The 14,445-nt window shown below is 38.3% G+C and overlaps 1 protein-coding gene across 1 annotated transcript in view; it reads left to right on the plus strand.

The window, feature by feature from the left end:
- Positions 1–9,015, plus strand: part of LOC139939667 (transcription factor SUM-1-like) — a 33,240-nt gene extending 24,225 nt beyond the window's left edge. Inside the window, exons 2-3 of the mRNA XM_071935721.1 lie at positions 2,797–2,878; positions 4,885–9,015. Of these exons, the coding sequence (XP_071791822.1) occupies positions 2,797–2,878; positions 4,885–5,012 (210 nt within the window). The 3' untranslated portion in view covers positions 5,013–9,015. The remainder of the gene's footprint in view (positions 1–2,796; positions 2,879–4,884) is intronic.
- The last annotated feature ends 5,430 nt before the right edge of the window (positions 9,016–14,445 follow it).

Raw genomic sequence — 14,445 nt, forward strand, 5'->3', positions numbered from 1 at the left:
GCCAAAAGAGTTTGGCAAGTCTAGAACAATCATATTCCCGAATTATTACTTCTGTCGAGAGAGGGCAGCATTCAAACCGCCAGGCAACCTCATCACAAAAAGGCGCTGATAAATTTAAGTCATTTTAGAAGGGGCTGGATTATTTTTTAATTTAACGATGGTCATGAAACTAGAAATTAAATGTTCAATTTTTTTTAAAGTGAACTGCCCGCCATAATTTATGCTCGAAACGGGGTTAGACCTCTTACCTCTTGCCTCGGATAGAACTAGATAATAGAGAGCCATAATTCAACAAATAATAATTGTTCAAAGATTATTTTTGGAATGAAAAACACACACTGTCGAGTACCATTACAATTGATCAATACATCAACTGCTTCTCACTGATAACTGTTTTTATCCAACAGTAAATTATTCACTGACTATTATTGCGACCTACCACAAAATAGTGACATTTGGTGCTGTTTTCCACTGAGAATAATCTTTGCTCTACGGAGTTATCATTCGAGAGAAAACAGAAACTTGCCGTCAAAACGAAGTTTCGGTGACAGTGCCTTTCACGTTCCGGATGTACCCAATTTGCCCGCAGGAAGAAGATTTTCTTGTCTTTTTGATCTGTTGGATTATTCGTGAAGGGATCTTGAAGCCTTTTCGCGTCTGGGTCTTTGCATTCTCATTGTGAGCTGTTGGATCAGTCATCGCATGATTTGGCAAAGAATCATTTGGACTTTTCATACAAAGTAATCTCTGAACCACACAGATTTGCGTCAACAGTTTCGTCACCGTCGTTCAAGCTCTAGGAATAAGTAGTTTAAAATAATATATACTAAATGTTTTTGTTGTTTTTGCGCAAAACCAATCTGTGATAACCACTCTGTAGGTCCACTCTTTAAAGTGCATTGGTTCAAGAACTTACTGAACCACTCACTATCACGACTCGGGTGCGTTTCGAACCCCGACCCTCAAATTCGAGAGAAGAATCCTAACACCACTAGATGATGAGAAGCGCAGACTAGCCTCACTCAAAACATCACAATTCACACAGCAAATATTAGTTTGCACAACAAAAACAAAGATGGCTGCGTTATCTGGAGGTAATCGTCTGTTTCTAAGTATAGACTCTGACGTAACCTTAAAACTTCAGCTTTGATCCGACTTAATCCGGAAATTTCAATTACCGGCGATTTAATGGTTTTATCAAAATCTTTGAAGGGATGAGATTTCTTTTTCTTTCTTTATAAAAATTATTTAATATAAAGACCTTTGGTGTTTAAGGCTTAATTTGAGAAGTTTAGAAAAGCTTTTAACCAAGAAGTCTTGCCAAACTGTAATTATGACGAAATACGGAGCCACGCCATTGATTAGCCATAAAGACTCAGAGTGACACTTCTGTGTTAAAAGCTTTGTTGGGAATTGTTGGATGGTAGTTTTTGTGGTATCCGTTATTTTGAACACTGTAACTTTGGGGAGTCATTAGGACGATTTTGACCCAACACAAACATTAAATGTTAGACTTGAACGAAACTGCTGGCTTTTCTCGCTCAGAAACCATGTGATAGCTCCAGTAGTGCTACAAACCTTGTTTCTAATGTGAAAAGTTTGAAATAACATAAAGTTTCATCGAAGTACTTTCAAGAAATTCGGGTGAGTTGAATGAGGAGAGGACTGAGTATCGAAGATGTAATGAGATTTGTGTGTACCTCACTGCTGAGGTACAAGAAGAGTCTGAGGTACAAGAGACATATTCATGGGTTGACACTAGCAAGTACAATGGACTTGGCCCAATACAGCCATGATGTACCCTCTTGGGGCTCTCTCTGAAGAAGAAAAGCTTAAAGACCTTGTCAAGGATATTTCAGGAAACAACCCAAACAAGCATAACACCTACAATGGTTCCTGAGGTAAATTGGTCTAATTTCCTGCCGAAAATTAATCCTTGGGGAACGGTCTATTCCCCCAAGTCCTAGCCTCCGCATCATAACTTCCCCCCTCATGAACTGAACAGGAACACAAGGGGAAATTCAGGGACAGCCTCCGGATATTTGGATTGGATAATCCTGTTCCCGTATGCCAGGATGATGCGAGTTGGTATCCCTTAACGCCGCCATGTGGTTGCTTGGATGTGTCAACGCTTGATACGTGCGTAGCCAAACAGGGGATCAATGGGATTAACTCTAATCTGAATTGACGCCTGACTGTGAGGCTAGTGTCGAATTCGGTTAATCAGAACATTTAACAAGAACCCACCAATAGTGAGTAATCCACATACAGGCTTGTCATATCGTCGCCCCAAATTAATTGTGTCTTCTTTTTTTCCCCTTCTTCGTCTTCTTCTTTTTCCGGGTGCGATCCCAAATGGCGGGTGGCTCTGTTGTTTTGTAACCGTATGATGCCAGCCCATGTCTGCATTGAATTACCTTAGTTATAAGTGGTGTCTTGGGGCTACGTTGGTATAGGTCTATCTGTCAACGACAAAAGCATGGTGAGGTGCCCCAATATGTATTCTGTATCAACCGAATATATCAACACGTTTGCTAACTCCGGGCCCCAGGCATTTCCCAATTGGCTTCCTTCATAAACTCTAATCCCATGTTTTGATTTTATTCATGTAATTTACTAACCAAATGTTTATTTTGCGTAGCACACACATGATTCGTCATTCACGACGCCCCCATTGGCTTGGTACACGCCAAGTTGATTAAACTTCAACACTGATTAAAAGTCTTTCTAATTTTCCCACAACTAACTAATTTCTTGTTCTTAATTTGGGTTTCTTTTTTGGTTTGTGTTTTTCAGACGGACGGGAGCAGTCCAGGGTCCTTCTCGTCAGACAAAATCCATCACTATGGTGACAACTATGACGTCACATCGCCGTATGGTACGTACCACTCACTCCGTGTACATGTACATTCAAAAGTTGGCACGTTTTAATCCAAGCCAACTGGTATACTCTCCACTCACAGCTTAATGAGGGCGCACTTCAACCGACTCTTGAGGCAGCATTCGTTCGGTTTTGTAATGCGATAATCGTGCCATTAGATTATTGTTTTGATCTCCAGAGTAGGTAATTCAAACAAAATCAAAAAGACACAACGAACATCAAGCTTTTTACAGCAATTTGGCATTTTGGAAGTCGCAATGTTATGTGCCTGCTACTCCTAGACCCCAAGGGTCTTGTGTAAAAAGAGGGAAAGACAACAAGGAAATAAGGGAAACACACAGGAAGAATTAAAGAGAAATGGGAACCTTCCGACCCATTCCTTTAAGAATAGACATCGATGTTTACCATTTGTTAAATAAATTGCACTTCTGCCCATCCCTTGCTCTGGACATTTTTAAATCATGAAAGGAATAGTTCTAAAGAATATGGTCGCTTCAGTTTCAGTGATGATAATTTCAACTTGAACTTCAAATTCCTTCCACCGAGTGAGAAGTGTGATCAATTATTAAGCAGCTTCACGTGTATGTGACATATCAGCTTACTGGAAGTGACAAGTACTGATTGGGGGTTTATTTGACTAAGCAAACAAACAAACAAAAAAGCCCAGGCCTAGCTAAGAACTTCTGGAAATGCAATTGAAGAATCTCTCTGTTGCCGCCTCTCAACGTCACTCAGATGTGCGACAGTTATTCCTGTCAAGATTAGACGTGCTCAAGTCATTAACTGGGCAACCAATTGGTTTCTAGTGTTATTTTTTATTAGTGAAGACTTTCGCACGAAGAAAACTCCCTTGAGACGAGACTATGCGGTCAAAGGTCAAATTAAGCCTCTTCTTGTTTTCGCCAACTTGTCTCGGTGCAGCCTTTATTGATTATGGTCAAATACTTAGTCTACATACAAACAGTTTAGGACCGCAAATCTCAACTTTTCATTTCACGCCATTCAGGCCTATAGTTATTGTACTCTAGAGAATTATTCCGGAAGGAATTTATTTGACTCAAATGTTGGTTTGTACTTAACCAAAAATACCTTAAAACATCTCTTACGGGATTGTGTAGATGTTTGTCGAGTTTGATTTTGTAAGAAATGTATTTGCAGACATCGCCGACCCCTGAAAGGTGCAGGGGTTTAGTACGAGCCCCGGCATGCTCCGCAAACGACTGCGGAATCCTCCCCGAATAGATGATAACATGTGGAAATACTTCATCGTGTATGTATGGACTACAAAAATGGGAACTTGTTCCACGATATGCTTGTCAGTGGCTTCATTTGAGTGGTTTAGGTTTTTTTTAAAAGTGTTTTATGTCCTCTTCAAAGGCACTGGATACGTTTGGTAATTCTAAACGACCAGTATCCTCACTTGGTTTTCGAATACGTAAGAGAATTATTCCAATTTTAATTTCTTTGTGATTTGTTTAACAAACCCTCATTAAAGAAGTGTATTTGTTAGAAGAGATACGATTGTGGCATGGGTTCCCACTTATGCTCTACCATAGTTAGTATGGGCGAGTGGTTGGGGTCGGGAGAAGGGTGGGTGGGGGGGGGGGGGGTGTTGTCGGACACAGACAGACTTTGAAAAAGTCTCCAAGCTCCAGACAGTTTGGGAACAACATGATAGTCTATCCACTGAGGTGAGACAGAAACATTGACATGGGATAAAAACATCTTCCCTGGGGAATTTACAACCCCTGGGGATTGAAATAGCTGTCCACAGGGGTCGGCGAGATTCTAAATAACTTCTTGGAGCCTCATTTTGTGATGATGCGTCATTAAGCCTTTTCGCGAACCCGCGCCGCAACTTGCCTCCTCACCCGTCACTTTGAAAGTCACACACGGAGTGTGAATCCAGAGCCTAGGCTTTAGGTTTCCCAAAGACCTTCAAAATTAGTATGAGTGTTTTGCTTTTTTATTAATGGTTTTTATTTTTCTTGGTATATTTTCAGGTTTCCAGTGCACGAATACATCCAGCTTGGATTGCCTGTCTCTTATTGTAGAAAGCATCACACCGACAAAGGGCAAGGCAATTACGTCACCTAAGAAGGCAACATCTGATGGCATATGTATGTGCTAAAACTCAAGACTGAAATCAAATTAATTATTGAATGAATAAGCAACAATTATAAGACAATAGTATTTATCTTTTGTATGGTCGAGTATGGAGGACTTGAATCAAGCATTGTAAGAGGACAATTCAAACAACGGTAAACGCAAAAGGAGATCTGCTGACATTTTGAATGAACAAGAAGTGCCGCTTGGTGGCGCTATATATTTTGTGCACGGCGTCATCTCATTTGAGTGATTGGACCACTGGACGAAGAAACTATCCGTTGAGTTTTCAATACAGAACTTTCCGCATCATCTGTGTTTGTTTCCAAGTTGTTCGTTCACGCATGTGCGCAGGAGTTTCGGGCGGAAAGAAACTCAGAATTCCAACGGGATTTTTTGGAAGACGGCCTGACCCTCGGGTTGATGTCAGGTGATAATCACGTGATCAATTTAAATCAATTACTTCTTTTTAGGAAACATTTTGAAGCTCGAAGAGACTTTAATGAGTTTGTCCTCTGCAATAAGAGCATGGAAACATGCAAGATAGTTGCTGCATAGGTTGCGACCACAGGAACTGAATATTAAAATGTAAAATAATTTATGATTAAGAAGAGAAAGAGGATCGACTCCTTTCAAGTTACTAATAATCGATTTACTAATCAAGAGTGGAATCTATTATTGATTCAGTGTTACGTCACTATTGGTTGAAGTTTTTATAATTCACTGAAGATTTTGCATGGGAGGTGCCCTTTATTTAAATGTGCCAAATTAAACAAATCCTTGTAGATACATTCTTCCCCGGATAAGTTGAAATTAATTTTGATATGAGCATTATTAGGTATGTATAACTGTTATTTTGTTCGACGTGTGGTTGATAAATGGGGTGATGATTACCCAAGGGTTTGACTAAAAATGACAAGAACAAATAAACGCAGGAAAATGAATAAAGCTCTTTTAAGTTGTTTCGGGAAAATGGTGATTCCTCGAAGTTGACCACTCAATCATCAGTAACAAAACCTGCCCTATAATCTTAGTCATCACACCATTCTAGCTTGAAAGGTCATGACCTGATCATAGGTTTGCGTAATTTACTGTCTTCTACCAACGGTTGTCGGCCTGAACATTACATAGACTTATCGTGGAAGTATCAGTCGTTTGACTGATTTCTCTCATGTTTGTCATAACTGTCAGGGACTCCCTTTTGGACAATCTCGCCCTTTAATGGTAACCGGCTCTAATAATAAATGGTGTACCTGTTTGGGGACGAGGATGCTTTCGTAGCCATTGTTTTCTATTTTCATATTGTTACAACGATGTAATCTTTCAAGTGTTGTAATAATGTAAGTGTTGTTTATCGAGGGATAAACCACGTCAGGCCTCATTACATGCTTGAATACTTTTGCGACAAAAGCAACTTTTATGAACTTAATTTGTCTTTTGTAACATTATGCACGATAATTGTCTAACGAGGCGTGACTAATAACGTCACGTTTTGCCTGCCGTAGTGATTACTTCAGTGCAAGTAAAAAAGCAGTACCGGTTTAAGTAAAACTTACAACATTACATTATTCCAGTTAGAAATTATGCGTATTTTGATAAAACATGTTTATTTTGGAGAGTCAATCGACAGAGGGCGCTCCATGTGCAAACTAAACACTATGATTTCGCACACAGAAACAAATCTGGTGAAATAAAAAATATTACAAAAACATGTTAAGAAGATGCTGATAATAGTTATAAGTAGGCATACCATAGGTTACACTCAGTTTATTATGTACCCAGTTAGTGTTGACTTACATGTGAAATTTGTGTCAGTTTTGATGTGATTTATATACGAATCTGCAGATCCCAATATTTCATACAATTTCTGTTGCATTTGCACAATAAGCGTTTTCCCAAGTTATGCCTACAACGTTACCAGCAAAAACACTATGCCGCGTTTGTGACTGGCTTCCTTTTTTACTTTGCTCAGCTGAAAGTTTGCATTAAACGCTTTCTGCTCAAGCAGCTCTTTGACACGGGTTAAAATTATTTTATTATAAGAGAGTGAAGAAAACAGAAAAGAAAATAATATATCATTTTGGTTGCGAACTATACTGTCCTTTACCTCAAATTGAAGATTTTTAGTGATTAGTGATTTTGTTTGACAGTTTTGGTTACAATAGTTATATTACCATCAATTGCAAGAGATAATGTGAAACATCTGATGGATTTATCGAATGTACATGTACATGATTACATTATAAAGGCGTGTATGAGGGCAGAGCACACAACCAAAGGGAAAACTTACTTAAAGTGTATTTGTAAATGTCCTTAATGAAGTGATAATGTGATCATAAAGACTTGCTGTATCATTTATTTGTGTGAACAATTTCTAGTTTTAGCACCCTGTGAGAGTTTCCGAACTCCATATAGAACAACTTTAACGGTCTCTTGGGGGCATGTGTACCCGATGAATAACCGTACAAACAATGACACGATATTTATGATATCATGTTCCTTACGCTCAATCTCATTGTAGATATCCCATCATCATTGTCGGCCCCCCAAAGATGCCATGGATCAACGAAATTGCAGTAAGAGTCAAAGGAAATATTAATTTAAGGTGGAAATTGCAAAGGGAAATATGCTATTACGGAGATGATGCCTGGGGGGTTGGTCAAGCCATGGGTGATCCCTCCGGTATTAATACAATTGTCAAAAGCTAAGGAAGTGTATGTTGCAACTGCTCTGTAACTCATAGCAATATAATGGTGACTAACCCTGACTTAAGTATGACGATGGGGGCGTTGTTTTAAGAACAAAGCTAATGAGAGGTCACAGGCGATCATCATGTCATAAACAATGTCATACAATATTGTTGTTCACAACGGGCCTTCATGTTTCAAATGTTGTTTTAAATTTCAATAAGGCAAAACAGTTAAAGGGAAGGTACACGCTTGGTAATTACTCAAAACAAATATTATCATAAAAACTGACTTAGTAACAAGCATTGGAGAGCTGTTGACAGTATGCAACATTCTGGGAAACGACTCCCTCTCAAGTAAGGTAGTTTTTGAGAAAGAAGTAATTTCTCACTAAAACATTAAAAGACTTCTAGCTAGAATTATTTTAGTTCTAGCACGAAACACACAAATTCGTCCAACAAGGGTGTTTTTTCTTTCATCATTTTCTCGCAACTTAGATGACCAATTGAGCCCAAATTTTCACAGGCTTGTTCATTTAGGCTTATGATGGGATACACCAAGGGAGATCAATGGTCTTTGACAATTACCAAACGTGTACCTTCCCTTTAAACGTTAACGTTTGCAAGATTACTTGCATTTATGATATAACTAACCCCAGTTTACCCGTGTTTGTATAATTTTCAAAACGACGAAAGGTAGTAATGTATCTTTTGAGGAGTACTCACCGATCCTCCAATTTCAAGAAGTGCAGGTTCAAATAATGACGACTTAAATTTCATGAAGCACAGAAAACAATATTAACAATTACTCTTTTCCGTTATAGCCTAATGAGCAATCATGCTTTTTTTTTTACAACGCCTAATACTATGCAAAAAACCAAATTCAGCTCTAATCATTCAACGAGTCATTGAATGACTTTAAGGAAAAACCCTAATTTCATTAGTAAGTTGGCTTTTAAATAAGAATATTTAGTGATTTTGAAATGAGTTTGTGTCTGATTTGATTGTGAATCTATTCATTGTGAATTCTTCAAACACTGACATTGTACTTTTGAGTTTGAATTTCAAAACTATATAATAATATGACAAAACTTGTTGGCTTGTAAAGTCATGTTCTTGCTAGCGGGTTGGTTGACTTGCGGAATGGATGTTCGGAATATCTGATTTGAATTTAAAGCTCTTACATAATCACAACACATGGTAATGAAAAATGCTCTTGTGGAAACTAATGTAAAAACTGTAAATAAATTTTCTTTATTTTAATAAGCAAAGTGTATTTATTTCTCGTATCCGTGTAAATGGAAAACAAAAAGAAATATGATTGTTTTGAATATTCTATTAAAGGAAAAAAAGATAACTCGCTTGAGAATTTGATTACTAAAGCTGTGAACTCTTTGTTAGTTTGCCCTCTCCCAGCCCCAATGGGAAACCTGACCTTAGTGGACTAAAGAGGCATGATCAGTTCTGCCGAGTCTTTCGGGAATTCTGCCAAGGTGAAACTAAAATGGTCACCGATCTACTTTTTGTCACGATCTTGTTGTAAGGCGATAGCGGCAAAGGCCCATAAATGACGCACAAGATGTTTTTCACCCCAACGTTGAATAATTTAACCAAGGGCGGATGAATATTTGATCAGTTATCACGAAGATGTTTATGGAGTCGTAGATCCACTTCGCAGACAAAGAACACAGAAAGAAAGGCAATGGGAAAGAAAAGCGCGCGAAAAAGCAGACGACACCTCTCCCCGTTCAAGATGGCGTCCTGTAATTCGAAACAGAGCCGCGGCAGTTAACGAACGGTAGTTCGCTCGCCTTTTCTCACTATCCTTTATGAATAATAAAATGGAAAGTAAACCCCACCAGGGAATGTGGTTTCAATTACCATAAGATTTTTATGACTGCGTTTCAAGTGATTTAATTTTGCAGAGGGGGGAATCGCACAATTGGGGGAAATTTACTGCTTCGTGTTCGCACTGCAAAACAAACTGAACAGCTTTATTGGGTATAATGTCCGGTCGTATTACAGAATGTAGATTATGTAGGGTTGCGTACACGTCTAACCTAGTTCGTGAAATATGTGCTACCTTATAAAATTAGCACAATGGAGTTAACTTGAAACAAGAGCTTATGGCATGGACGATGTGTCTCATGTCAATTTTTTTTGCAGGAATAATCGGCACTCCATGTTTTAGGATGTGAAATCGTTCGAAATTATCCATTCTAAATTTACTAGAGAATTGGTTGTCTTCCAATTTTAAAGTGATAAAGAAGTGCCGTCATCAGAGAGAAGGTGCAATGGGGAGGGGGGGCAGTCTTTGCCCCCGCTTCCCCTAAAACGATTGGAAAGGGGTTTTATACGCCACTGTATGTTACAGGGTCTCCCTTGTAACAAACTGCCGGAGGTAGGCCTACATCCTTTGTTATGCATTATCATAATATATTTCTGGTAAAATGAAACCATAAGGATGCCTCATATTCATAAGTGGACTTAATCACCGTAGCTAACAAGCCAGAGGAAACCTGTAAACAAGGCTGCTTGTTGTGAACCAATCTTCCACAACTACATAACTTATTGCCTCAGGAAGGACAAAGCAATTGTGGTAAGAATCTTGCTCGACAGTCGACACAAGTGCCATACCAGGACTCGAACCCTGTTGATATCGGAGGCTGCACTTTAATAAAGGAATGGAAGATCCTGTTGAAGTCTAATCAGTTGCGGATGAAGGGTACATTTTGAAGTGGAGTCTAGATTCATTATGGGGAAGGCTTGCTATTCTCCCGATTTATAGAACATAAATATTGACTACATTGATGGAGGCACTCGCTCATAAACAAAATCAGAATATACTTTACCAATTACTGGGGTATAAGGACAATCACCACCATTTTGTATCATGGTTCCCTGAGTTAGAAATTTAGCACTTCTATCCATCAAATGAGCCAGACTAATTTTGTACATACTATAGACCAAAGTCCACTGCTCAAATAAGTCTCATTTTGAAAACATTGCTATTTTATCAAAGTATTATTATCTTTTAAAGAAAATGATCCCCGTTCAGTTTTCCTCAAAGGCGAATGTGCCAGCCCAGACACATGTAGGTTTACAACATACACTTCGTTTGTTTTAAACCTTTTCCACGTTAAAGTATTTTAACCTTTTTACAGCCAGAACTTATAACTCATAGAGGAAATTATAACCATATCAAATTTAATATTCCGGTCGTAAGTTGAGAAATAGAAACAAAAATCATGATAATTTTGTTGGAGTCTGGTAATCCCCCGAGATTAATGGCGACAGTTTGGAACCAGGCAGTGATGATACGACTGCCGCCAGCATAAACCCACATTTTTATGAGATCCAGTTAAAACGTTTTTGCCCACATCATTTTGCAGACAAGAAAACCCAATGACTTTATGTTAGGATAAGCTGACCGACCTTCTAATTGGGACAAGAACTTATTGGTTTTGTTTCTCGATCAATGCAATACCAACGTTAATGTTTGACCCCCCTTGTGCCCCCTCCCCTTTTTTAAACCATAATATACGACAAGAGAATAAGCGAGTTTTGCCTTGCCTACCACTCGTGCATTGTTCACCTTCAAAAACTTGTTTAGGTGCAATAATTAATTTTAAACTATCGTCTTATTGTCGCGGTCTGGCAAATCAGAATACCAAGCCGTAAAGCCAAAAGTGATAATACTCTTTTGTCGCACAACTTGACACAAGTTTCAAACTGACAGGAAGAGATCTAAGTCATCAATTCAAGATTATGTACACTCGCACATTTACCAGCCAATTTGCGTTTCGATATAATACAAAATATATATACAAAATATACCATACACAAAACATTCACAAGATACAAAGCCAAACATACAAAACATAAAATACACTGCAGGGCAACACAGAATACATACCCAAATCATTAAGTCAGCGGGACTGTGTCTGTATGTGCTCGAGCTAGATGCTTCGGACCTTCCACCATATCTGATGGATGGGGATTTTCCAACCATCTGCGGAATCATATTATGTCCAACTTGAACAATAAGACAAGCTCATCACCGGGGCACAGACTCAATATTCAGATAACTATGTTGTTTTCTACAAATTTACAATGGTTGCGACATCTCCAAATCAAGTATGGTACCAAACACTCAATTCGGCCATAATAAGTAAATAGCTAAGATGACCGACACAGACGCCTCTGAACAACATACCAATATGTGTGCCTAATGGGTTTTATACTACAAAAAGGATTCAATTACGTAATAAAACATTCCAGCTTAAACTATGGGAGATTCAGTATACAGTAGCCCCCCCCCAAATCATTGAATTAAATACAATGTACTTATAAGTTATATCACAGCACTCCTTTAAGAATCCTTTCTCTTGCATCGGAAGATGCCTTAAGGCACACGAATTAATTTGTGCAACAAGGGTGTTTTTCTTTCAATATTTTCTTGCAATTTCGATGAACAATTGAACTCAAATGTTCATTGACCAAAAGTGAGAACACTAGTCTTTGACGATATTACCAAACGTGTCCAGTGCCATTAATAACCTAACCCTGGACAAAATTGTAGGTAAGATCTGTGACTAATTTGATGCAAGTGTATGATACATGCTTTGCGATTAAGCCCAAACTGTGGTGTGTGAAGTATTCTTGAATTGACCCGCGTGATACTCACTTTTTAAGTATACAGCGGTCGACTTCACGAAACGCTAGGATAAAATTATATCTCGAGTTAGGATGAGTAAACCATCTTAACTTAGGATGGGTTCAATTTTCAATGTGTCCTAACGTCTTTGGATAGAGAATTTAACTCGTCATAAGTCCTAAGATTAATCCTAAAGTTAGGAAGAGTTTTTTTTTAATCGACGGCTGCAGGATTGTTCCGCCTTTTAAATTATCGTTAAAAGATAAATTGACCACGCCACAACCATCATTGGAGTAGTTTTTGTGCCGGTGGTGATTGTGTTATTCTCGCCTTATTTTCAACCATATATTTTTATATTTATGTTTGAAGAAGATATTTATGTTTGAAAAAGAAGTCAAATCCTAAGAAGGTGATTCCCTGGTTACCGATGAGCCAGGAGATCCGTCCCCCAATTATGGCGAACCGTGCCCAAACTTTGTGGGCGCTTTACAAATGTCTGTTTGTTTTTATGTTTATAAGGACAAAGCCAATTGAAAATTTGAAAATATTTCCTTTAAAGACCCTGGACACTATTGGTAATTGTCAAAGACCAGTCCTCTCATTTGGTGTATCTCAACATACATAAAATAACAAACCTATGAAAATTTGAGCTCAAATGGTCGTCGAAGTTGCGAGATAATAATGAAAGAAAAAACACCTTTGTCACACGAATTTGTGTGCTTTCAGATGCTTGATTTCGAGACCTCAAAATCCAATTCTGAGGTCTCGAAATCAAATTCGTGGAAATTACTTCTTTCTCGAAAACTATGTCACTTACTTCAGAGGGAGCTGTTTCTCACAATGTTTTATACTTATCAACCTCTCCCCATTACTTGTTACCAAGTAAGGTTTTATGTTAATACTTATTTTGAGTAATTACCAATAGTGTCCACTGACTTTAAAGATTTTTTTCTCCAAACATGAGACTTCCAATGTCTAAATAATAAAGTCTTCACTAATGTTCTTCATCAAATAACGGTTTGAGTGTTTTACAGACCAGGCTTCTAAAGCTGATTCCGAAGCAGAAACTTAACTCCAACCGACCACACAATAATTCCAAGCTCGCGAGAAATTAAAATTCTGGCGGGAGCATTTTGCACGAACGCGTAGTAAAACAAAAGTCCAATAAAATACCCCTGTCAACTCCGTGATGTTAGCCATATCACCAGGATATAATTCAATCACATAAAACTTAAATTAATGATGAGCGTTTAATTTTCTTTCTTTGGTCGATTCTTGTACAAACAAGTTTACTGGGGACTTTGGGTCTATTTACTTGATGTAACCATAGGTCGTAAACCGTGTTTTTTATTTTCCCCAAGAGAAACATTTTGAAAACACTAAACTTTGGTCTGACCCCTGAACTTGACTCAAGGGTTCACGACGTGTCCACCCAGAGGAAAAGAGATCGTGGGTCCTTACCTCGTCCCACAGGCTTTTGGCCCATGTTTTCTTTTCTCAGTGTGATGTGGATGAGCTGCAGACATTAAAGGCACTGGACACTATTGGTAATTACTCAAAATAACTGTTAGCATAACAACTTACTTGGTAACGAGCAATGGAGAGTTGTAGATAGTATAAACATTGTGAGAAACGGCTCCCTCTGAAGTAACGTAGTTTTTGAGAAAGAGGTTGTTTCTCACTCGAATAATAAAAGACTTCAGACGTGAAGCTATTTTTGGGGCATCTGAAAGCACACCAATTTGTGCAACAAGGATGGGTTTTTCTGTCATTCTCTCGCAACTTCGATGACCAATTGAGTCAAAATTTTCACAGATTTGTTATTGTATACATATGTCGGGATACACCAAGTGAGAATACTGGTCTTTAACAATATTACCAAACGTGTCCAGTGCCTTTAAGATGATGTTGATCGGTAGAAATGATAAGTGAAATTCTCCGGAGATTTATTCCTTGAACTATAAAAGTGTTTGTTGTTAATTGATTGATTTGAGATCCTTGACCTCCGATCGTGTACGGTCTTAAAGATATAACACATGCATTGATTTTGGAAAAGGAATTACACAAACATTGTCAGATTTCACATAAAAACTTATTATTTGTAGTGACTTAGTG

This window comes from Asterias amurensis, chromosome 7, assembly GCF_032118995.1.
Source record: "Asterias amurensis chromosome 7, ASM3211899v1".
In the NCBI taxonomy this organism is placed as follows: domain Eukaryota; kingdom Metazoa; phylum Echinodermata; class Asteroidea; order Forcipulatida; family Asteriidae; genus Asterias; species Asterias amurensis.